This window comes from Panthera pardus, unplaced genomic scaffold, assembly GCF_024362965.1.
Source record: "Panthera pardus isolate Hobbes unplaced genomic scaffold, ASM2436296v1 HiC_scaffold_17, whole genome shotgun sequence".
Taxonomy (NCBI): Eukaryota; Metazoa; Chordata; class Mammalia; order Carnivora; family Felidae; genus Panthera; species Panthera pardus.
This window is the reverse complement of record NW_026526732.1, coordinates 10,517,989-10,543,806: the sequence shown is the minus strand read 5'-3', so window position 1 is coordinate 10,543,806 and position 25,818 is coordinate 10,517,989. Positions and strand designations below refer to the sequence as shown.

At 46.4% G+C, this 25,818-nt stretch overlaps 2 protein-coding genes across 3 annotated transcripts in view; both read right to left on the bottom strand.

The window, feature by feature from the left end:
• Positions 1–10,598: 10,598 nt before the first annotated feature.
• TMEM242 (transmembrane protein 242) overlaps positions 10,599–25,818 on the bottom strand; it is a 29,994-nt gene continuing 14,774 nt past the window's right edge. Inside the window, exon 4 of one of the 2 annotated variants that reach the window (XM_053904323.1) lies at positions 10,599–11,121. In XM_053904323.1, coding sequence (XP_053760298.1) covers positions 11,023–11,121 — 99 coding nt within the window. In that variant the 3' untranslated portion in view covers positions 10,599–11,022. Of the gene's footprint in view, positions 11,122–24,247; positions 25,079–25,818 lie in introns of those variants that run through there. The other variant, XM_053904325.1, reaches the window with a different exon arrangement.
• Positions 13,480–18,359, bottom strand: LOC109245354 (L-lactate dehydrogenase A-like 6A). Its single transcript, XM_053904322.1, has one exon. The coding sequence runs from the start codon at positions 18,207–18,209 to the stop codon at positions 17,064–17,066; it is 1,146 nt and encodes a 381-aa protein (XP_053760297.1). The 5' UTR covers positions 18,210–18,359; the 3' UTR covers positions 13,480–17,063.

Sequence of the window (25,818 nt, the reverse complement as noted above, 5' to 3'; positions counted from 1 at the left end):
TCTGGACAACAGAAAGAAAAGAAATGTCATTTCTTTTTAGCACGTCTGTGCTAAAGCATGATTTCCTCAAGACCGTTCTTCTCCAACCAGAAATGACCTGATGCAACATTTTCCCGCCTCCACGCCCCCCACCACTTCGGTCATCCCAGGCTAGCTGAGAATAATCCCCAAACTTTAAGCAATATTTGCTGAGATTTAGGTGAGGTGTTGCAAACAGCCACTGCTCAAAGTAACAGTATTTACAAACTGCTTTCCCTTGAAAAATTTTCGGCGGTGAGTCCAGGATTATAGCAACCCAGGATCCTTTGCAGAAACAGAAAATTTAAAAACCTGTCGGTGCATAAAATGTTCTGTGTTGAATTTATTACAAACGCTGCATCAAGACTTCAGATAACTCCAGAAATAAGAAAGCTACAATGGGAAGATTTCAGCGGGACTTATTTTTATTTATAATTTATACCCTGTCAGCTCTTCAAAAGGATTTGAGGCAGCATCCAATGAAAGACATGCGGTTCAACAAGGTTGCTAAAACCGGGAATAGAAAATTGAAAACCTCAAGCGGGAGGAGGAGGAAGCGAAGGTGATGGAATTACTGAGCTGAAGTGTAGCGAGCTCTCTGGTAGCCACAGCAAGGAGGGAAACACAAGCTTGTGTATGTTTATCTGAGTAAAGAAAGTAAAGTCCCAAGTCGCGCGTCAGTTCTCCAAGGGGCATCAGCGCATCTCCGGTACTGTTTACTTGGTGACAGTTACAAGGGCCTCGGAGGAAAGGGCCCGCAGGGTCCTGCGCTCACAGCTGGAGGCTGGAGGGGCGGGGACAAGCAGGACGCGGTGCACAGGAGGGCCTGGGTTCTGGGTGGGGCACGGGGGTTGCTCGAGGCAACCAGACCCACCCGGGGCACCCTCCTGGGCCCATCTTCTCCCGAGAGGCCTGCCCTGCAGGTGTTCACAGCCCTGGGCCCTAGCGGGACACCTGGGGGACACCTGGACTGCAGACTGGGGGTCCACGCGTGCATGCAGGCAAGGCCCTTGCATTGCAGGGTGCAGCCAGGCTGTGGGAACAGATGGGGCCAGCTCCCCGGCCCCGCACTGTGGGCGCCTGGGCGCCTCTGGGGAGCCTGAGAATTCTGCCTTTGAGACCGGTGTCCAGGCTGCTGTGAGGCTGTGTATGCCAAGCAAGGAGACTAAATGTATTTCACTTACCGACTCTTTAGTTTGATTTCTGCTTTGGAGGCTACCTGTGCCGAGGCACTGAGGCATGGGGCCCCGGGGGGCCGGGGGAACGCTGGCGTCTGTTGCCGCTCTGCCCCGGGGCCTGTGGCTGCACTCCTTGCAAGCTGAAATTGTCTTCCCCTCCCCGTCGCTGCGGTGGCCAGTGGAGAGGGGGCTTTGCAAGTCAGATGTGCAGTCAAGAGATGTGTGACCTTGGCAGGTTATTTCTCCTGGCTTGAATCCCAGCCTGTGACCTTGGGGGAACAGTTCCGGTCCCTCCCAAGGCTCCAGTTTCTGGTCTTCTGGGGCGCTTGGGAGACTAAATGAGCTTATATGCATGCACGGCTTCAGGACAGTTCCGAACATACAGCAAATGCCATGCAAGTGCCACGTTCTTATTATTACTTGGATCAGTGGCTGTTCCTCCCAAGTGGGTCTCATCTGATTCCCCCTTCCTGTGGGACCCTGGAGTCCGGGGGCACACCCTGTGCTCAGCGCCCAGAGACAGGGGCGTCTGGTGACGGCAGGACCCGACCCCCCACCTTCCCTGAGCTGTGCTCTTTGCGGTTCAGACACCTCACCTGAGAGAGGATATGGGCTGCCACTCAGGTACAGCTCGGCCATGCGTTCTCTTCTTCTCTCTTTTAAAAAGAGCAAAGTTAGTGCCAATGAGACCTATTAACACGCAGTTCTCCACCCACACCTTGCCCGGCCCCAACCCCAGGGCTCAGCCGTGCCTCTGGTCATTGGCGCCTCCTGCTGGCCGCTTGAGGCAGGTGCCTCACCAATGCTGGCCACAGTCCGCTGCCAGTCCGTTCTCCAGTCAAAATACCTTCTGCCTCCTGAAGGAAGGACTCTAATCATGATTGTGTCCTCACCCAACCCCCACCACCCACTTAATAATTGTGCTTTAAGAAAGTGAACAAACGAATGAATGAATGAATGAATGAAATGCCCATTTCCTAAGTCACAAGCTCAGACAACTCATAGACTTCCCATCGCTGCTTAGAGGCAAAACCCAAACTTACCCACCAGCCTAGGCCTTCGATAAACTGCCTCACCTCCCTGCCTCACCATCCCAGCACCGCTGACCCAGCCTGGGCTCGTGCCTCCTGCAAGCCTGCCTCTCCTGCCCTTTCCAGGGCGTTCCTTCCGACAAGGTCTGCGAGGAAGGACTCTCGTCCACACTGTCCCTTCCCCTTGGGGTTATTATCCCCATCTGGGCTAGTTGCCATTTACTGTGACCTTGTCTCTTTTCTCCGTTATGCTGTACACAATTGGGGACCGAGACGGGTCAGCCCCTTCCAAGCGCTCACTGCTCATTTCCGAACGACTCCCTGCGTGTGTCTGGGGGTCTGTGTCATCTCTAACACGTCTGGTGTTTGTGTGCCTGGGGGAGGATCCTGCCACGCTGCCAGGGGGTGCAAATCAAAGGTGGCGGGTGTGTGTGTGTGTGTGTGCAGAGCCTGGGTGTGGAGGGCGGCAGCGGGTGAAGGCAGAATCAGGAGGGTGGAGCCACAGCTTTCGCAGGAGCTCGAGAAGGTGGTCTGTGGTAGCCAGTGAAGGGTTGGCCCAGACGCTCTTCTGTGACACTTCTTGTCCTCAGCACTATCATCAGGGACAGAGAGAGGGACACAGGTAGAGACAGAGACAGAGTGGGGCCCTGGTTCTCACCGTGGTGCCTGGACCAGCAGGTTGGCCTCCTCTGGGACTTGACCGAGATGCAAATTCTCGGGCCTCGCCTGGACCACTGGATTGGAGGCTGTGGGGTCACCTGTGTTTTCACAAGTGCTCCGAATGAGGTTTGAGAACCGTGAGTCCAGACAGGGTTAATGAAGGTGCGCAAAGCCCTCCTTTCCCCAATCCGAGTCTTTCCCTGCTCCTCCTTTAAAATAGTTTTTAATGTTTATTTATTTTCGAGAGACAGAGAGAGACAGAGTGTGAGCAGGGGAGGGGCAGAGAGAGAGGGAGACACAGAATCCGAAGCAGGCTCCAGGCTCTGAGCTGTCAGCACAGAGCCCGACGCGGGGCTCGAACCCACAATCTGTGAGATCATGACCAGAGCCGAAGTCAGATGCTTAACCGACTGAGCCACCCAGGAGCCCCTCCCTGTTCCCCCTTTAGCTGCCCAGCGGTCCCTGATCAGGGGCATGCCAGGGAGGAGCACGGACTGTCCCTGATGGTGCCTGGCTCATCAGCAGGTGTGGCCTCTGGAGCCCAGGCCAGAGAGGGCTCCCACCTGCTAGGTGACCCGTGAAAGGTGGGGAAGATCTGCAAGCCCAAGCTCTGGGAGGAGCCTGCGGGACTGGGTGAATGGGAGTGTGCTGCAGGAGGAGCCCGGGGGGGTTATTCAGAATCAGATCAAGTGCACCCATAACACAGGCTGGGGCTCTCACGGGCTGGCTGCTTCGTTGGGCACATACATTTAATCCTCCCCATGACATGACGATGCGGGAGTTCTTCTGGCACCCATTTTAGAGATGGACACCCTGGGCCTCCATGGGTCATTTGCCCAAAGTCATCCCAGCTGTAAGCGGAGGGGCTGGGCTTGGGGTTAAGTTTGGGAGGGTGGAGGAGGGTTGGAGGAGGCTTCAAGAGTGGGCTCAGGCAGGGGAGGACCCAGGTGAAGGGACCCAGATCTCCCGTCACTCCAACCAGCAGCTCCAGGAAACCCCTTTCGGGGAGGACAGCCTGGCCATCTGGGTGCTGTGTGATTGTGAAGAATTTTTAAATGTTCATAATGGCATTTGCCATAAAAGTCTTTTAACTGCAGAGAAAACGCTTAGTGGCCTATCACAGTACTGAATAGACTCTTAGTAACTCACTGTGAACAAGGACAAGGTTTGGGAAGTGACTCCCCAGGGCCTGGAAGGATGCTGCTAGCTGAGGAATGGGCACCGGGCACAGCTCACGGGCCACACGGGGGATCCCAGAATGCAAGCGTCAAAAGAGGCTTGCAAAAACACTCATCGACTGGCTTTTGTTCAGAAAGAAAAGAAAGGCAAATTTGACCTGCCAGTATGCTGCTCACCTGAGTCTCCTTTTGGAGAGCGAGGGCTGGGCTTGGGGTAGGATCCACCCAAGTGACTCCTGGAGACGACGTGAACAGGTTTGCACAGCGGGTGGTGTAGGGCACTTGGAGAAACAGAGAAGTCATCAAAAACCCAAGGATTGTGACACCACCCCCCCCCCCCCCCCACCGGCCTTGACCTTCTGCCCGTTAAGGGGTTGGTAAGACTTCCGCCAGCTTGGGGTAAGCGTTCCTCTGCTTATGAATGGGACCACACGCATGTCTTGCTTTTGCACGTGTTCATGGAGGAGGTGGAAGACAGAAGGAGGTGGAGAAAGTCCGGGTGGGCCAGAAGACGGGTCGGGAGGGAGGTGTGGCCTCACCTTCGGGTGACTGCGGAATAAAACAGAAAGGGAAATGGAGGGGGCAGGGGCAGTCCCGGGCCACCTGCGTGCCCCTCATCAGGGCCAGCAATGCTCGTACCAAACCTTGTGTTCAGCAGGGGTTCACCTGAAGTTACCAAGGGGTTCCAGGAATGTTTTCTGGGGCAGACCAAACAGGTGCAGGCACTCGGCTACCCATGTCCTGCCGCTGCACTTACCTCGGGAACTGATCACTCATCTGACGACTGGGGACACCTTTTTTTGGGGAAGGCGTCGGCCTTCTGGCCTGCCCTGTTGCTGCCCTGTCGCTGACCGCCACTGAGTACGAACGCTGACCGGAGTGGGGTGATGTAGCTCTTGGCCCAGCGAACAGCTACCACAGAGAGGGTGATTTTGAAGTTTGGAGCCACAGAGAATAGTCACTGCACCCGGTCAGGATGGCTCAGGGCCTGCTGAGACCCTCAGCCTGCCGCGTATTTGAGAGAGCGGGCTTTTAATTTTAGTTCTTAAAGCCCAGGCACGGAGTGTGGCATCACACACTGATACCGGAAGGGATGATGTTAACCTGCCAGCCCGAACTTTTCTAATAACTCCCACGGCCTCCCGGCAGGCACAACCCAAGAAAACCAGCTGACCCGAGGGTTTGTCATGCTGGGTAATTAATGTGTGATGGCACTCAGCTCAGAATGATTTAGTGACTAGCGAAAAAGTAAGCTGTAATGCGGAAGCTTACATCAAAGGGACAAATTGGGTAGATTAGGTAGAATTATTGGACTACTTTCTGGGGCATATTAGGTTCACAGGGGAGCGGATGGTGGGTTGGTTCCTGTCTCATTTCTTCGGTGAACAAGTCCATGCCCAGGTGACCCCGGCCACGGTGATTCTGTGTGGTCTTTCCACTCCCGGGTACTCTGAGTGAAACTTCAGCTCTGGGTGTCTGGCTACGAAAGAAAACTCTCCACTCCGAGGTGAGGGAGGCCCCTTATTTCTAGATGCTGTTGCTAGAGAGTGAAGTTTCCAAAATGAAGTGAGAAGTGCCAGAGATGATTTTCCGAGATCTTTTGTTTTCAGAGGATGCTCCCCCATCCAGAGGTCTCTGGGGGCCTGACCAGGTTCTACAAAGCAAGATTGCCACCTTCTCCTCGCCAGACACAGGGTCATCCCGAGTAATACTTGTTCGTATGGCTCTTAATCTTACCTGTTTCTTATCTGCTCAGTACGTCAGAGTTGGTGAGTACATTAGGATCTTGCTTTATTTTTTAGTTAAAAAATTGTTTAATTTTTATTTCAGAGAGACAGTGTGAGTGGGGGAGATGGGAGAGAGAGGGAGAGAGGATCTTAAGCAGGTTCCGCGCTCAGCATGGAGCCCGACGTGGGTCCTGATCCCACGACCCTGGCACCATGACTTGAGCCGAAATCAAGAGCAGGATGTTCAACTGAGTCACCCAGGCGCCCCAATTTTTCACTGTTGGACCATCTGGTCATAAGACTGGGAGTTAGAAATCCCTGCAAGGGCCCAGGACCTGCCTCAAAAACTAATTTTTCATCATCCTGATGGGATTTTTATTTTCTTGAGTTTCGGTGGCTGAGGTCAGTGTGGTCAGCATGGATGAGAAGGCAAATGTCAGCTTCAGCAGGAGCTGGAGGTGTGGTCTTGGACGCACGGACCCTCTTCCCATTGAGGAAGTCCCTCCCTCCCCCCTCCTCTTTTCTTCCTTCCTCCTCTCTACCCCTTTCCCTTCCCTCCCCACCTCCTTCCGATGCGCATAGTCCTGAACCTGAAGAGTCCACGCAAGGAGGAGCGCCCGCTTCCGGGTCGGGGAGGCAGGCGTCAAGGTCTCATCTGACCTGTTTTTAACCTAGTCCTTTACTCTCTGCTCCTTTGGTAATATTTGGAATACCGAGAAGTTAAAGCAAATGATTCCTGTGGTGAATATGGATTCCACCCCCAACTCACTGTTAGTAGACATATCAGAGATGTTGAACTTGGACAGTTCCCACGGGAACATCTTTGGCCGTGAGAGATATTTGGAAAGGCACAGGGAAAACTGCTGTGCAAGAGGATTTGTTGAGTCAGAGCCCCATCTTGCAGGCTGAAGTGCCATCGACCTCCAACTCTGGAGAAGCCCGAATAAGGTCCAGGGGCCCTACATCCATGCATTGTCGACTGCCGGGGTGGAGCCTCCCTCCTCACGTACTGTGGTGCATAAAAAAGTCTTGCTCTTAAACAAGGAGTTGGTAGGCTTGCTGTTGTACTGTTTCCGCAGATACTTTACTACAATCATCTGTAATAAGCATCTATGAGGAAGGTCGGGGCTGGCCCACGAGCCAGCTCAGGGCAGAGGGTTTCCTCAATCACTCTCACCTTTGGCCAACAGGTCTTATTTTAGCTTTGCATGAGATTTACTATGCTAGAATTTTCTTAGCTTTGTAACCTCTATCCCAACTAAAGGATCTCTAAGTAGCTGTGGCCACTGTGGACTGGAGGGAGCTGGAAGGACAGGTGAAGGTGGCAGTGGTCATGGTCCACCCTGGTAACCCTCCAAGTTTTCCAGGTGAGGATGTCTACCACTGGGGCTTTGCTCAGAGTAGGAAGCAGAGGGATTCGGCCCCTAGAACAGGGACGAGTGGAGAGGACAACCGGTAGCAATAAAATAAAAATAAACACATTCTCATCACCCGGGTTGGCAGAGCAAAGGGACTCCACAGAGTTTGACACAACGCAGTAAGGACTTTCTGAGCAAATCCAAGCTCTCTTTTATACTCAGTTCTGTCCACTTGTTCTTTTCAGACAGCGGCCCACGCTTGTTGGAGGACCCAAGTCCGCGGTCAGCCACCCGGACGTGTCTGGTGGATATCACCCGTCAGGCTGCAGACCTGGGCCCCCGCGCTAAGCCCGAGACATCAGGCAGGGGCAGCGCGAAGACGGATTTTGCAGCGTTTTCAGACGAGCAGGTAGTAGGTGTTTCGTAAATGTGCTAAGCTTCTGCAGTCTGCCTGATTGAGCTTCTTAAGAAAGTCGGTGAAGAACGGCCTTTATCCTTCTGTCACTGAGAGCACTCAGACGATCTCTAGCCTGCTTTCACTATTGTTTTGTTTTCTTTTTTGAGTTAAGGGATCATGCCTCACCAATGTAAGAAATACAAATTAGGTGCTGAATCACTTCGCTACGACTTGGGCAGAAGAGTCGAACTCTGCGCTTCTTGGTGACTGCTACTCTCATTTTCTCCCAAACCGAGTTATCTTCCATCAGGCAAACTTTGCTAACGGTCTCACTCATTATCACAGATTAATGTCACTGCTTGCGAGAGATGCTTACTTTCCTCTTATATAAGCACAGCCTTTGATAATTAATTCTGATAACACCAATATAGAGACCTGAATACTTGACATATTATTCGATGACTCTTGGCAGAAAGGAAGACTATCTCACTCAAATGTGATAAAATACTATAAAAATCTGCATTTTACTACTTTTCGTAAGGAATTTAACTATTTGAGAAATAATTTTACATTTTACCTGGCTGATTTTAATTTATACTTAACTGTTTGCTTTTTTTTTTTTTTAAGAAGATACATGAAAATAGGTGACAATATACAACATTCTCCATGAACCAAACTTAGGAGAGATTAAATTTTGCCCCAAGTGAAATAGCTAAATTCAGTGGATTTTAATTACTTTTGTCCCTATGGGCTTTTTTTTTTTTTTAATTTCTTATATTTTCCCCTTAGGTTGCATGATTAATTTGCAAGCTGAGTCCCATACTGTCCATGAAACTAAGCAGAACATAGGACAGGCGAGGTGATTAGATGCCACCTTTTGACTGAGCACTGAGAAAGGTTTTAGCCAACATCAGCCTGTGTCACTGCTATGGAACGAGGGTCACCTGCGGTCACGCCTCAGCTCTGCGGGGGCCCGGAGGTGGCTGACTCAAGCTCTGGATCATTAGAATCCCTGTTTCGTGTACACATAGGCTGGTAGGCGTCATGTAAGGCAGTTCCCGTTTTTTTCATTCTGGGGTTGTTTGGAAATCGTATTTTCTTGACTCTGAAAATAACAGCTGCCCATGGATACATTTTTACAGGGCAGCAATAGCTTAGCAGAATACATTTTTTTCTCTTGAATGAATCCCAAGGCCTTGGAAGTCGCCCCTCCCTGCCCACTACATTTTCTCTACATTGCTTTCTCTAATAGCTCTTTCGGTGCTGAGATTCTAAACGTAAAGCTTACACTCAACCAGCGTAAGCAACGTTCTTATGGAAAGCCGCCTTAATGTTGGCTTACACGTGAAATGGAAATGGCTTGTGTTATCCATCCTTTAAAAAATTTCTAGTGCTCAGCCTCCATGAAATGGATTGCTTATGGGGAGATAATGTCTGTTCTATTCCTTTTTAAGTCTGTGAAAAATGTCATCCTGGTTAATAGGGTGATTAAAACTCTTTATGCTCCAGGAGATAAATGTGATTATGTTTGTCATACTCTACCCAAGATAAAGACAGCAAAGAAGGCAAACTTGAAATTCCATAACATTTCCTCTCTTCCATATCCAGGAACATTCAGAACTCAATACACAGATGGTACTTCACATAAAGAATAACATTATCTGTTAAACATTTTTCCTTTCCATTAACCAATTTAACAATATGCCTCTGGTATAAAAGGAATAGACAAATGACTAAATCTTCTGAAATCTGAGTTCTGACTGTAGAAAAATACCACGTCAGTCATATTGCTTGTTTTCCTTTTAACTTTCATCTTTGTTACTTCACTTCTGTTTTTAAAATGCAACTGGGAGTCTGTCCCCATCAACCTTCCCTCTGTGGGTGATTCACGATCGTTCTTATGGGAGCCCCCTTGCCATCCCTCAAGGACAACAGACATATATGAAAAGGGTAAACAGAAGTCTGTATCCAAACTTTCATGCCTTGAGGCCTCCCACAAGCCAGACCCTGTGGGAATGGGGCCCACCAAGCTCCTAGACACAGGCCATAATATCGACACAACCTGTTCCTCCATTTCGTTCAAAGACTAGAAATCTTTTCTTAGTTAAAAACGAAAGCCGAGTGAAAAGTTTTTGCCTCTCCATATACCCTGATAATTTCTGCAATCCCTTCCTTGTAGTCTTGAGATTTTTAACAGGTTACATATGAATCCCAGATGCTGCTTACACCTGTTTAATTAATTAACAATATGGCAATTTTAACAGGGTAAGCTGGCCCAGAGAAAAATGTTACATTATGCACTTGACATTTCACTTAAAAATTTTCCTTAGAACTAAAAGGTTTCATTACAACAGAAAAAAAAATTAAATGTACTTTATTAAACCTGATTGCTAATTAGAGCCTAAGTAATTATAAAGAAATTGCATAACTGGTACCCAACCATATTTTTCTGGGTATACTGACATATGAAAGTACTTTTCTTTAAAGAATGTTAATTTCAAATAAAAATAATTGCGTGCAGACATTTTTCTGTTTTCTCGAAGAGATCATGGAGGACAGGAAAGGGCTGGGTGTGCGTAGAAGAATTTACCAGTAGTTTCATCAGGGAGGCAGTACTGACTACTTAAAATTGAGACTCAATACTCAGGTAACTTTCTGGTTCAAAATAATTCGTTAAGGTAGGTGATAATTGGACTCTTTTTACATTGACAATTGAGGTAAAACAACAAACAGTCAATGTTGAGGGACACAGAACCAACTTCTCAAAAAAGTACATTTTATATCCATGGTATCGTATTATTTTAGCATGACTACTTTTTCAAGTTCTCATAATCTGTTACTGGCTTCTTATCTATGTATAAGAATTTCCAGAGCCTTGAGACGAGCTCATCAGCGACTAATTAGCACATGCAAAGCCAGGACAGCAAACTCAGGACAACAGAGCCACACCTGCTACCTGACAAACAGGGTTTACCTGTTAACCTGTTGCTCTGGAGTCGGCCTAATAGGAGTGAGCTTTCCAAGCCCTGACAATCACATACAGACAAGAAACGCTGTTGAAACTCATTTAATTAGACACATTGAGGTACTAGTGTGGTTAGGAGTCTGTCTGTAAAGATTTTCCATCACATGTTATTATACATTTTTTCAGGTACAAAACTTGGCTTCAGCTGTTATAAACAGACGTACTTCCCCTGGGATCTTCTCCACAGAGAGGTTACCCATATGATTATTTTTAAATAGTCTTCCCAATTTTGGGAAAACCTTAGGCACACGCACGCCCGTGTGAATTTTAAAGTAAAGCGCACAGACTGGCGGCCTCCTCTGTGGACACTGAGAGCCTTCTATCCCATGAATTCAGTCAACAATGCACATGTTCCTGATGATAAATCAATCGAGGCCCTTTGCTTCTGTGGCATCTCTGAAGCCACCCTTTCCAAAACAATCGTTTTAGACTTCCCTCACCATGCTTATCTCATTTGGATTTCAATGCTTCCTCCCACTCAAGAGTCGATTCGGAGTTCTTGGGAATTGTTGGAAATATTGATTGCATTTTACTTCGAAAGTCTTTCATCTAAAAGGAGGAAAAAAAAAAATCAGTTATCAAAAGAGCCAAAGCAATGAGAGACAGACTCTGTTGCTGCTGGGATGATACTTCATTGCTTGTGGGTACCATAAAAAGTAAAGACTCTGCTCCAGCTACCTTGAGAGGAAATGAGATACACCTCCGTTCTTCTCCCAAGTGGTAATCTATTGAGCCTTAAATAACATAAAACACCACTCTGAATCTGGAAGGCAACGTAATCTAGACTGTCAGCCCTCCATGATATCTATTTCCTACCAGAAGAATGCTATGTTTTGTCGGCTTTTTCATATATAAAGATGCAGCTGAGAATGGAAGTTGTTTGTCTTAAACACACCGAGGCCATTCGTAGAAGCATTTTGGAGCTAGAGGGAAGAAGAGAAGAAACTTAGTAAGGGTTAATAAAGAATGCATCAGTGGATGGCAGATAAATTAGAATGTTCTCATATGCCAAACAGCGTTGAAAGCTCTGTGTAGAGGGTTGAAAGCTCTGTGTAGAGGGTTGAAAGCTCTGTTGTGACCCTTGGAACCCGCGGGTCACAACAGGGGCTGGAAGATCTTTAATAGGAGCGTCAGCCTGGGGCACCTGGCTCCCCCTGTGGAGCATACCGTCCTAAGGGAGGACGGATCATCTTTGCATTAGATAGTGCTGGCTACGCACTTTTGATTCACGGTTTTAACCTGTCTGGTCCTGTCGTGAAGATACTTCAGCACTACTGTGCAGCGTTACAGTTTCTCCTCGGCCGTATCCTGACTGTATTTCTCAAGGATACAGATCTCTTCAATCAGATGTGCGAAGCACCTCAGACTCATCGACAACACCAAGACATTTCTTGGAGTGGTTATGTTGGGAGTTGGCTAATATATTTTTCTTATATCGCTGCTTATTTATTTCACTTTATTTTGAAGCTGATTCCTTACTTTGTTTCTAAACTCAGCAAGTGCATCTTGCTCAGGACTTGTAAGTTCCTAGACATTCACTCCAGTCACCACAGCACAGCCTCTGCCGCCAGACAGATCTCTCTCTACTGGGGAAAACTCCTGTCTCTGAGCCGTAGTTTCCACATGTGTAGAAGGGAGATAACTGCCTACTTATAGGGTTGTGAGGATTAAGTGAGATAATACATGTAAAGCAGAGCACCTAACACATGGCAGTACTCAATATATATTGGCCATTGTCATTACGACATCACCAAAGTATGTGCTGGATTCCAAGAACAAAGTTCATACGGACATAAATAATATGGTAAGTTGGCTAAAAGCATTACTTTATAGTTCTGTATCATTTTGGTTCAACTATTTTGACATTGGGGGATACATATGGTTCTCCGTTATATGTAGTCTATAGGAGGTCCATGCCAACCATCTTTTAACGTTTGGGTCCCAGACACCAGTCCTCATTACACACACATCCCTGGCATGGGTATCTCTCCCTAGCCCCGTCTTCCATGCAACTCAAAGACTAATTCGTACTCTGACGAATCCTTCATAACACGTTGTCACCTAGACACAGTACTGGGGAGGGATTGGAAATGTAGCTCCAAATAGCAGTTCTCAAATAGTGTCATCATTTTGGTTGCCATAATCACAGGGAACTTCTATCTGCACTGGAGGAGGGGGGCAGATTCTAAGTATCTAGAATGGCCACAAAAATAATTGTTGCTTTGTCCAAAATACCAATATATAGCCCCACTGAGGCATCTTTTGCATAGACTTTCTCAGTTCCAAGATGTCTCTGGCCAGGGTCTGCTTGTGCTGCCTCTTCTTTCCCTTCACCTTTATGGCTGAACATCCGTTACAACTAAATCCAATGACAAGAGTTTTCAAATGGAGTGTCAGAGAGCGAGGACATGAAGAGGATCATATGCCATTCTGCCTTCTCAGTGATGTGGGACATGGTCAGTTGCTGAGAAGAAGGTAGGAAACGCAGATGTGGTCTGGGTAGGAGTAAAGGGTGGCTGCTCTATTCAGCAAGGAGGGGGTCATGTTGCCATTTTGTCTTCTTGGACTGATTTTTTTCTTTTCTTTCCTTATTTCCCAAGTATTGTATCATTCACCTGTCCCCAGAGTCATAAATGAGTTACTGACCCACTAGAAGAAATCGTATCTGAAAAAGAGCCAAAGAAGGATAGACAGGCTTTGAAGAGGGGTAAAAGAAAGGAGGCAGATGGGATAAAGAACACCATTCAGGCCTCTTTAATTTTACAGCTGTAGAAGAAGAAACCCAGAGTCTACACTGAAGTTATAAAGAGGGCCTCATGTTACTCTAAACAATGGGGTTCCACAAATTTTTAAGCTTGTACTATTTATGTATATGGATAGGACACGAAAACCTTCAGGTTCCCCCCCCCCCCCCGTATTAATTTCTGATATGCAGTTCAGAGGTGTTGGTGTTATCAGTGATACGCTATCACAGGTCAACAGAACATTCTCCTGCTTAAAACTGTGCTTGAAAAAAGATTTAGGGGTTGAGTAAATTCAAGCAAATTTGATTATAAACCAATGAACTGAATTCCACAATAACGATGACAGCTATTGGCACAAACCATCCCCTACCCTGTACCCCACAAGTTCAGTGAGGACGGGACAATGTTGGGAACTAGAGATCCAGTAACTCTGTTCTACTCTGAAGCATTTTCCAAGCTCTGAGCTCTTACCTGCTGTCTTCCTTTTCCCTCTTTCCTCTGACTGGGGAGAATTTTTCCCTGGCTATGGGTCCCAGGGCTACGCTTCTAATCAGGGCCACTGTGTACTACACAACTCCAGGCGCTGCTCTCCACAAAGACTAAGACAGGAATGGCACCCCCCAAGGCAATGAGCCCACTGCGCAAGAACCTCATCCCTAAGTCCCACTGATTGTGTCCAACAGGGATGGGTTGTAATACCGTCAGAAAGTATTACTTTCTAAGGCAGCAAGCCTTGAATACAGTGTCGTGACAATTGGGAAATGTATTACAAGTAATTTGTTACTAACATGGACATTCTGAAGACTGGGTATGATTGACTTTTTAGATGTTAGAATGGCTTCAAGATTATGTCTCTTATAATGTTATTCTCACTCACACTGCTAATAGTTGAAGGGCCATATAGCCAGTAAGCCAGGAGAGAAACATGGGATACGGCTGTACATTTACCATGCATGTTTTGGCAGGGAAAAAAACAACATGAAGATTTTTGGTCTAATGCGTGGTGTGCTGAAAAACTCCTTAAAAGCCCAAGAGATGTACCCAATTAGAGAAAACCCTTACCCTTAAGAATAGTATCTATTCTTAAAAAAATAAGCAGTTGTTGGAATTAAAAGCTCCAAGTTGTATAATATCTTTGACACTGACTAGCTCATTTGGTTTCAGCTGCCTCTTGCGGGACTCCGGTGCTGGAGGTAGAACGATGAAAGCGTTATAGGACCAACAGTCATTTTGAAGAAGCTGGAAATTCAGCTTCTTCATAACACAGAATAAGACAATAACTGTTACTTGAACAGTAATAATAATGGCTGCCATATGAGATTACCTATGTGTCAGGCACTCTACCAAGCATCAGGCTATTATTTAGTCTTTACAATTCTTTGTGGCAGAAATGAGCACCGCCACTTTACATATGAGAAACCAGAAGTCAGAGAGGTTAACCCATCCATGGTGACATGCTTTCTAAGTACAACTGACTGAATGATGTCCAGGGCTCTTTCACCATAGCCACTGATTCTGTGACCTGGAAAGACTTGGTACCTCTATAACCTCTAATCACATACCAGCTTTAACTAAAAATGACTCTAAAAGCACATGTACCTCTTACAATGGCTACCATTTTATTTAGAATGGTATGGCAGATTATTATTAATGTTCACTGATAGCCAGTAGTCATGTACTTCCAGATACAGGGGGCTATACTTCTCCACCCTCTTTAAGTTAGGTACCCACATGACTAGTTCTGACAAAAGAAATGTGCATCACTTCCAGGTTGAAGCATTTAACTGCAGGTGTTTCCAGGCCATTCTTACCTTTCCATAGAAATCATGGAAACCTGGGTTACTATGGCGGTGCCTTAAGATCAAAGCAATCTGAGGTACAAAGCCACCTGGGGAGGACGGCTCCCCTAGAGTTTCAAGTAAACCCACAGTGGATTTAATGAGAGAAATAAACCTTGAGCCACACATTTGGAGACTGTTTTTCACTGTAGTAAACCCAGCCTACTCTGACTTGACATAGTAAAGAGAATTACAAAATAGACCTAAGGCGTGCTCTGATCCCCTTCAAAATTACATTAATCTTGGCTGAAACATGGCTGAATAAAAACTCAAGGGCTGGACAAAGGGGAAGAAGAACTCTGTGCAGTTAAGCTTAAAAAGCTCTTAGAATCGTCTGGAACCAAACCAACATTCTTCCCACTTTCAGAGCTCAGCACATCAATTAGTCCCATTACATGACACTGCTTCCTGGGTAGTCAGAACATTTCTAGATGTTTCCAATAAAATAGTATGGGAGCTCTGATCAGTATGGTAAAGGGTCATTTTTGGGGGTGGATTGCTGTCCTGTCTACCTGGTAAAATTCAACTAAGCAGGACCGGTTTTATTTAGAGAGGAGATGCTGGTACCTTTCCATTTTAATTAGCTTGGCTTATGTCCATATGGATCCTGAAATATGTTTGAACGTACCATATTATTTATTTAATACTCAATTGCATCAAGAAGGCTAACACGAATTTGAAAATCGTTCTCATTTTCTACGTTATTAGTACATCATTTAGGTAGAGGTCAGACAAGCGTCTTCACTTTCTCCTAAACCCTCACTGTATCAGATGCAGAAAGTCTAGAATCTATAGTAAAGTCAATTGATTTAGGAATAAAAAGTGAATGTGTAACTTTCTGAGAAATACAATCCCTGAAGCACTCATTAAAATAGCCAATTTTTATGACAGTGATTAACAACAGAGCACAATACAAAAGCAAAAGCTTTGTTAATGTGAAGTAAACCGAGCAAGAGGGATGCCCTCAGAGCATCTCAGGGCCACTCTGCTGATGCAGAGACCTGGCCTAACAAGAACAACTCGTAACACGCTTCCCGGTTTAATGTGCAAACAGGTCAGGTTCTCAGAGGCAGTTCTAAAATAATTTCAGAGGCTTTATTTTTAGCGGCGACAAAATTTAGGAATGTCTCTCTGACAAATAAATGACAGTAACACTTGCCACCTCTGTCAGGTCTCTTTCTAAAAGCTCTTTTCTATCTTTTTACACTTCATACTTTATATTGCATTAAACGCTTTCATAACTGCTACCACCCAGATCACTACTATTTTCCTATTTTAACCTAACGTTTCTGCTTCACTGCCGTCCATACATGAGCATGTGTGTACATGTGCACCCCCTTCTCCCAACACACAGGCCCTACTCGCAGCTCTCATTTTATAATGCCTTTTTTTAAGGCCCACCTGAAAGGTTGTCACAGGGGCACGAAGGCAGCTGATGGCTCCTTTACAGTACTTCTGTCTGTATGTATATTTATTTTTACATTGTAGAGAAAGTCACAACTTCTTAAAAACAGTATATAAATGAACACAGTAGGTGTAAGCCAGCCAGAATGAAAAAATTAACATGTACTTAATGAAAATTATCATTTCTGTAACACAATAAACACCTAGATCCTTTATCCTTTTGGACCAAATAGCAACTCTGTCTCTAAATATATATGGCAAGTACTGGCACATCAGTGGTACAAAAACACCTTTGATGCAGTCACTTAGGAATTGTGTAGGGAAAAAAAAATCATCCTGACATCTGTATGCTAAATAAAAAAGCTGGGGAATAAACAGATGAGTCACTGTACTTCCTTTCCTATTTCTAACTTCTAGCAATTTCAAGTTTATTAAAAAATTTGACATATACAACCCCACACCTACTATCTCTTCAGTAACTTCTGAAAGATAGTTTCAAACAACTTTAAAGCTCAAGCTCCTTCTGAATTTCCCACAGTGTTTCCGCACTCTTCTTCAGACGGGCCTGTTCTTCAGGGGTCAGCGTCACCTTTACAAGGTCTGCAATGCCACTCTCTCCCAAGACACATGGGACACTGAGGAATACTTCTTTGTTTATCCCATACAGACCCTTAATTATGGTGGAAACTGGATGCACTCTTCTAAGATTCCTCAAAATGCTTTCCGTTAAATCAGCTACAGATAAGCCAATGGCCCAATTAGTATAACCTTTCATTTTAATAATCTCATAGGCACTGGCAATTACATCTTTGTGGACATTTTTCCACTTCTCGGGATCGTTATCAGTTCCTATATCTGAATTCAAATCCTTCAGAGGGACACCAGCGATGTTCACCCCACTCCACACAGGGACACTGGAATCTCCATGCTCTCCAAGGACCCACCCATGACAGCTTTCAGAGTGAATACCAAGCTTTTGCCCAATCAAGAAACGGAAACGGGCAGTGTCCAGGTTACAACCGCTTCCAATAACACGGTTTTGGGGAAATCCACTCAATTTCCAGGCCACGTAAGTTAATATATCTACTGGATTGGAAACAACAATCAGTTTGCAGCGAGGGCTATACTGGATAATACTGGAAATCATTAACTTAAAGACGGCCACGTTGCGCTGGACTAAATTAAGCCGTGTTTCTCCTTTTTCCTGGCGTGCACCTGCTGTGATGATCACAAGGCTGGAGTTTGCAGTGACAGGGTAATCTTTGCTGGAGGCAACAGTCGGCATTTTCACGAACGGACTGCCATGTTGCAGATCCATGGTCTCACCCTTCAGTTTGTCTTCATCAACATCCACAAGGGCAAGTTCATCGGTCAAACCCTTTAACAGGATGCTGATAGCACAGGCCATGCCAACCGATCCGGTTCCTATAATGGAGACTTTGTTGTGATGAACGGCCTCCTCGGAGGTGAAATTCTTGATAAGCTCACAATTGATGGTCGCCATCCTGGACACGAGGGTGACGGGCCAGGCGACCGGAAGGGGGATGCCTGCCGGCTGGCGGGGACACAGCGCCCCCCTCGGGCACAGGAAATTCACTCTCGCAGCCTCCACTCTCCGGCCGGCCCGCAGGACTCCCACAGACCAGTTCATGGCTACTCACTCACGAGGTGGAGGGAGAGAAAGGAAGAAAACTGCAGACAAGCTCTGTGACCTGAGGGCACAGAGCAGGTGACCGTTAGACACCTCCTGCACCTGCTACTGCGGCGGCTCGAGGCCTTGGCGGTTGGAAGGCACCGCTCCCCCCACCCCCACCCCCCGGTCCACTACTGCGACTGCGCGCGGTAGTGGCAGTTGGATGGCACCGCATCCCCTCCAACTACTTCGGCTGTGCGTGGCCGCGGCGTCAGAGGGCCCCGCAGCCCACTACCGCAGCTGTGCTAGTGGGCAGGCTCGCGTGGCATCTCAAGGGCCTCTAGAGTGGTACTTTGCATGTCTGCTCAGGCTGGGGTGGTAAAAGGGGTTCTCTGGCAAATTAATTCTGTAGATTGTTTTACACACATGAATTCTCTTCCATTTCTAACTTGTATAATGGGCCAACCCAGATCCCCGGGATTACGGATTTTCTATTTTTGCTACAGATGCCAAGTAGAAATAATTCCAGTAGGTACAGATAAAAATAGGGTTAGATTTTCTGAACTGTATCCCTGCCGGAAAGAATACGGTACGTGTGCTCTGTCTCCAAACGGCCGCCTTCACCATTTTTCTGCGTCTATAGGAGAAGCGGGGCTCCTGTTTTAAGTTGTATCCAATTGGAGAATTTTCTATTTGGAGAGGTTCCACTGCCTTCATACCAGTCACGACCATGATCCACAACTTGGTGGGGGGGAAGTCACAGCGCTGGCAAAAAGGGGAAGGGGCCGACTGTGAGCTAGTCCAACAGTAGAAACTCAAAGGGAGATGCCGTTACCACTTTCTCATGCCAAAGGAAACCGTGTGATTCACAGTCCTGATTAAAAATTTCTCAGGTAGAAAGGTGGGGATGTAGCCTTCTATTCAAATGAAGATCTATGTTAAAGGTCTTTAAACTGGCAAATTTTGACCAATGCACAGATCAGATTATTGATTAAAGCAGTAAAATAAATATCAGTATATCTTGCTTTCCACTGCATTTCTCTGGCCAGTCTTCTGAACTTCCTTTGAAGTTTCTAAGGAGATAGCAACTTTACATCTGATGAAGTATAAATATATACCCTAATAAACCCAGTAAGCTACGAAAGTCAAATAAAAATAATGGCACTTTCTCCCCACTTATAAAACAACTCTGACCATGTAATAATTCCTCAAACTTCTCTCCTTTTAAGAGCAATATGCTCTTGGGGCGCTCAGTCGGTTAAGCGTTCGACTTCGGCTCAGGTCAGAGCCTGGAGCCTGTTTCGGATTCTGTGTCTCCCTCTCTCTCGGCCCCTCCCCCACCCATGCTCTGTCTCTCTCTGTCTCTCAAAAATAAATAAATGTTAAAAAAAAAAAAAAAAAAAAAGCAATATGCTCTTCTCTAATAGGGCTCTTGGCACACACAGCCCCCTCCCAGTCAGAAAAAAAGAGATTTCGGTTTCAGAACACCAAATCTCCACAAAATGAATATTTTATATTCAGGACTTAGAAATCTATATTCTTTTGTCACCGCAGTGCAGTCCAGGAAGAGAGGAACAATGAGCAAAGCAGTTGGTGAGGGGTGGGAAAGTGTGGCAATTAGTGGGGTTCCTGCAACCCTGTTTCGGTGGGACTCAGCACTCTAGCAGGGACCAGACATACTGTTTAGATGGCACAGGGTCACAAGCTCCATGATACACAAAGTGGTGACAGCATCACAAACATGAGTTCTCTCCACACTGGTAGTCAGTTTTATGGTAACCATTTGCCAAATTAACAACTGCAATTTTAAAAACAATCATCTTTATTTAATGGTGGCTAACATCACAGAGGGATCCTTTTAAAAGACCAACTTTTGATAGCTGTAGTTTCTTCTATCCCAGGCAGAATAGAAATATGTAAACCTGCTGCCTGGTCCCACCTTCTTCCTATAATGATTCCTTTGACCAGTCAAGTCATTTTCCAAGATAAGTGTTCTTGAGGATGAAATTCAAGCACATAACAACTCTTAGCTAGATGACTTCTTTCTATAGTAATTTTCTTTCTAGAGTTTGAACCTCTTCAGAAATAAAATCTCTGACAGCTGCCTCTTCAGCTTTTCCCCTTAGCCACAACTAAATCAATTTTGAGAAAATAACACTCTCCAAAGTAAAAATACCTCAAACAAAGCAGCTTTTTATTTACAGTAAGTCTGGAGCTAAGAAGGGAAGAACTGAGAAAGACAAAGACATGTACATGACCTCCACAGCCGATTTAGGTCTACTCAAAGATGTGCGAAGTCAGATACAGCCAGACAACTCCCTAATGACCTGTCTGAGGTGGTTCCTTATTCCTTTCGAATGGAAAACCCAACTCAAATGATCTCTTCAAAAGGCAGTATAATATTATTGCTGATGGGAGGAGGATGCTTGATTACATCACCTAGGAAGGAGGAAGCAGGAAATAAAAGATGACCAACAAGTCTCTGGACCACAAATTGTTCCAACTAAGCCATTCTATTCCACCTGTCTGGACTCTCAGCCCCAGCTCTCTGGCCCTTCTTCTATCTAGGAGTCTGGTCCAAATATTCCATCCTCTCAGTCTTGTACAATCCACCCACCCCCCCACCCCCAAGCAGAACTGACTTTTATTTTTTATTTTTATTTTTTTTATTTTTTTTATTTTATTTTATTTTATTTTATTTTATTTTTTTTATCATTTATTTATTTTTGAGACAGAGAGAGACAGAGCATGAACAGGAGAGGGTCAGAGAGACAGGGAGACACAGAATCCGAAACAGGCTCCAGGCTCTGAGCTGTCAGCACAGAGCCCGACGCGGGGCTCGAACTCACGGACCGCGAGATCATGACCTGAGCCGAAGTCGGACGCCCAACCGACTGAGCCACCCAGGCGCCCCTATTTTTATTTTTTTTAGAACTGACTTTTAAAAATCCTACGCCACCAGTGTCTTTTGTACCTTCCTCCATCATAGGATTTCTCACACACAATTAAGTGTAATTACATATGAATTTGTCACTCCAAAGGGATCACCTTTTATTTATAGCATATCACTATCCTCAAGAACACAGCTTGGTAAGCGAATTGAGTAAATATTCATGGTAGAAAAAAGAAGGAGTATAGGAGTGCCTGGCTGGCTCAGTCAATAGAGCATACGACTCTTGATCTAAGGTTGTGAGTTCAAACCTATGCTGGACATAGAGATTACTTTAAACAAATAAAAATCTTGAAAAGAAAAAAAAGAATGAATGTAGAACCGAGTGAAGTAAGGCTAAAGGTGAGAGAAACAGAAAGGCATGGCTGGAGAATCCACCTAGTACCAGAGTTCTAAATGAAGGGGTAGGTAAAATGTATAGATGCCTGTTTGGGGTTTCTTAGCAAGGCTGATGTATAAATTTTAGACAAAGCTATGGATAGGCTAAAAGATTTCTTAACTGTTTCCAAAGCCAAAGCCAATACCTCTCTTTACCAAGTTAGAACACACAAAAAAATAAAAAATAAATAGTAATAATAAAAGAAATTCTACAGTGCTAGAAACACAGTAAAATAAATATGCAATGGCAGAAAGAATATTTTCATTCTTTAAACAAATATTTTGTTCTTTGGAAAGCTTTTAAAAAGTAACCACTGCATAAAACCCTTGATTTGAAAAAAAAGAAAAAAGAAAAAAAGAAGTCGCAATGAAAGAAGTGTTAATTAATATTATAAGCTATAAACTCACCAGCAAGCAAGTAGAGCATTATATAAACACAATTATTTTAAGTCTTCTTTGTGATTTAAAAATCATAAAATGCAAATTGTAGTTTTAAAACAAATTAGTGGGCTATGATTCTATTGCTCATGTACTAAAATCTATACAACTCTGTAATCCTTGTGCGGGGGTGTTTAGAAATACCAGCACCTTATGTAGTTTCCTTTGTCAGCAATACGGGGAATGTTGGGGAGGGACAAAAGCAGGGCCACAAAGCTTTGTTCCTGATAGAACAAAGGTAGACTGTCACTGCAAAACAACATTGGGATCAACTTCCATTTATGGTATTCAAATATCGTAACAGGAATTGGCAAATTCATCTAATAAAGAACCCAAATCTCACTTCTGTTCTTTAAAGACATCATCTAGGGTATCTGGGTGCTTCAGTTGGTTGAGAGGCCAACTTTTGATTTCAGCTCAGGTCATGATTCCAGGGTTGTGAGATCAAGCCTCGTGCTGGGCTCTACACTGAGGGAGGAGCCTGCTTGAGATATTCTCTCTCTTTCTGTCCCCTCCCCTGCTCATGCACCCTCATACGTACGTACGTACGTACATACATACATAAAAATAGGGGTGCCTGGGTGGCTCAGTTGGTTAAGCATGTGACTTTGGCTCAGGTCATGATCTCATGGTTCATGGGTTTGACCCTTGGCTCAGGCTCTGTGTTGACGGCACGGAGCCTGCTTGGGATTCTCTTCCCCCCCACCCCCCCACCCCCCGCCCTTCCCCTGCTCCTGTTCTCTCTTTCTCAAAAATAAAACATTAAAAAAATAAAAATAAAGATAAAGATATCATCTACACACAATCTTTGATGCACTTAAAAGAGCTACATGTATTAATAATTCAAAAGGAAAAAAGGAAATATTTTAATGTAGGACAAAACATGAAAACAAGGCAATTAAAATTCACTGGTATGTGTTTAAACATCCCAAATTGTAGCTAAAAACTGACAAAATTTAATTTTATGGCTATAGGCTCTAACTGAATAGGTGTGGTTTTATTAATTCACTCCAAGTATTCTCTGTGATTGGATTCATATAAATAATACCACAGTCCTGGATAACAGTTCTATTATCAAAAAACAAACAAACAAACAAACAAACAAAACCGATATGAAGAATGTTTGTATATGGAAGTTATCTTCAATTTAGGTACAAACTTAAATTTACCTAATGGTAGAAGTTACCTTTATAATTTCAAAACTGCCCAAATGGATGAACTCCCTGTTGTGAAGTTTAAAGATTAGTTTGCCTCAAGACTCCAATCAGGCAAAGACCAGAGCCAGCATCGGGAACAGTAGGAAGAGCGAGGGGTGTTCAGCGGGGAGATCAGCAAGGACAGGGCTCAGAGGCCAGGAACAACAAGGCCTCTCGGCCTGGCTCGAGCTCTGGGCGTAACAGAGAGAAAGGGCCACTCTCAACCGCAGCACTAGTGACATGGGCACCAGATCGCTCTGTGGGGCCTGCCGGTGCAGCGCTGGGTGGGGAACTGCATCCCTGGCCTCCAACCACTAGCTGCCAGTAGCTCCCCCAGTTAGGACAACCAAAAATGTCTCCAGATACTGTCAAATATCTTTCCTCGGCAGGGAGGGGAAGACAAAACTGCCCCCATTAAGAACCAACGGGTTAAAGAAGAAGTAGGGGCCAGATCACGGAGGGGCCAAACCATCTCAGGGAACGTGGATTTTATTCTCAAGGGAACAGCGAGCCACTGACATGGCAGAAACTGTGTGCCAGAGGGGGCACCCTCTGTGCCAGGCACTGTTACAGGTGCTGAGAATACAACAGTGAACGAATCAAATGAGGTCTCTATTCTCAAAATTGACATTCTTTTTGTGAGGACAGATGAAACAAGAAAATGGTCAACAGAACTTCCTTTTGCAATCGTGCTGTGAAGAGAAGAAAACAGGATGCTGTCAGAGACGAACTGAGAGGCTACTGTATTTCGGACCAGATGGTCTGGGGAAGCTTCTCTGAGGAGGTGAAATAAATTTGGGCTGAAACTCTAAATGTCACGCCAGAGCGGCGGAGCGCAGACCTGGGGAGGGAGGGTCCTGGCGCGGCTGGAGGAAGGGGCCCAAGGGGAGAGGCTGGCGTCGCGCAGCGCGTGGGGGCGGTGACCGTGGCGGTTCCGGAGGAGCCGGGAGCAGGGGGCAGGGCGCGACCGCCGACCTCTTCAGTGGGAGCTGCTGCAGGGATTTTCAGAGGAGTGACGCGATCCGACTTAGACCTTCCGAGTACCCCCAGCTGCCAGCCGCTGCGCGGAGATGGGATGGGGGGGGGGGGGGGGGAGGGAAGGAGAGGCCGGGAAACTTCCAGGGCGCTGGGCAAAAGGCCAGTGGAGGTGGGGCCACGAGAGGAGCCAGGCTGTGTCTCGCAGCACCGCTAACAAGCAGAACTGGCCCACGGATGAGACGAAGGGGATAAAGGGAAATGAGAGAACCCACGATGAGTCTCTGCCGGGGTTTGGTTGGAACAGCCGGGGGTGGGGGGTGGGTGGAGAGGGACTGGCCGAAGTGGGAAAGACAGACGGAGGGGGCGTCGGAGGCGCGGGAACCCCGAGTGGTTGAGCCACGGTCGCGGACGTGCCTCTCGGACCCACGACCGACGATGCACAACATGAAGCTGTGAGGCAAATCTGGCAGCAGATTGTATGGTTGTTTGAAAATGCCGAGGACGAGGTGAGCGGAGCGAGGGACCGAGGACGGAAAGAGAGCAGACGGGTCCAAGTGGGAAGCCACTGGATGTTCCCACGTTTGCGGGTCTGCCACGGAGGAGCCAGAACAGGAGACGTGCAAAGATATCTGGCCAGGGAGGTCGAAGGGGTCTCGGAAGCAAAGAGTGTTTTGCGGAGGACAGAATGCTCAGTTGTGTCAAATGTCAATGAGAGTCAACTAACAGAATGATAAAGACCTGGGTGTGGCAACAAGGAGGGCAGTGGTGACCCTACCCAGCAGTTTCCCTCAGGACTGAGGTGAGAAAGGGGAGGAAGTACAGACGGTGACCATGGCAACTTTCAGAAATCTTTTCCTTCCTTTCCTTCCCAACTCTTCCTTTCTTTCCTCTTTCCTTCCCTTCCGTCTCTTTCCTTCTTCCTTTCATTTTAGAGACAAAGCATGCACCTGAGCAGGGGAGAGGGGCAGAGGGAGACACAGAATCTTAAGTAGGCTCCACACTCAGTGCAGAGACAAATGCCAGGCTCGATCCCACGACGCTGAGATCAGGACCTGAGCTGAAATCAAGAGCAGGTCGCTCAACTGACTGAGCCACCCAGGCGCCCTGCGAAAGATCTTTTCTATGAAGGGAAGCAGACGAATGGGCTGGCAGCTGGAGAAAGATGAGGAATGTCAGAGAGAATTTATAGAGGCGGGAGAAACTGGAACATGTCTGTACACGCTGCAGCAGAGGGGAAACCAATAGCTAAGGCTGAGGATAATTCCGGAAGCAAGATCCTCTGGCAGATGGTAGGGGTCAGCCCTTGGTAGCAGCATGGCCACCTTGTCCCAGATGCAGTGGTACAGATGGTACAGATGCAGTGGTCCCAGTGGTACAGATGCAGGGAGAAGTTTGGGGAAGATGAAGGCCATGGCCCTCTTGCAAAGTGTGGAGAAAGGACTATTGAGAGGCCAGGCGGGAGGCAGGGTGAATGGAGATTAGTCGTGACCATCTTGAGGCAGGGCGACACCCCGACTACAGTGGCTGTGGGGGTGTGGGAGAAGCAAGGCTTGGTGACTGTTTAGATACAGGGGTGACAAAGAGTGTGGTCATGAACAGAATCTAGCTTTTCTCTCTGGGCAGCTCTGTGGATGATGGAGCCATTCCCCCGAGTGATGCAGGAGGAGGGGATGGGGTGAGGGGTGGT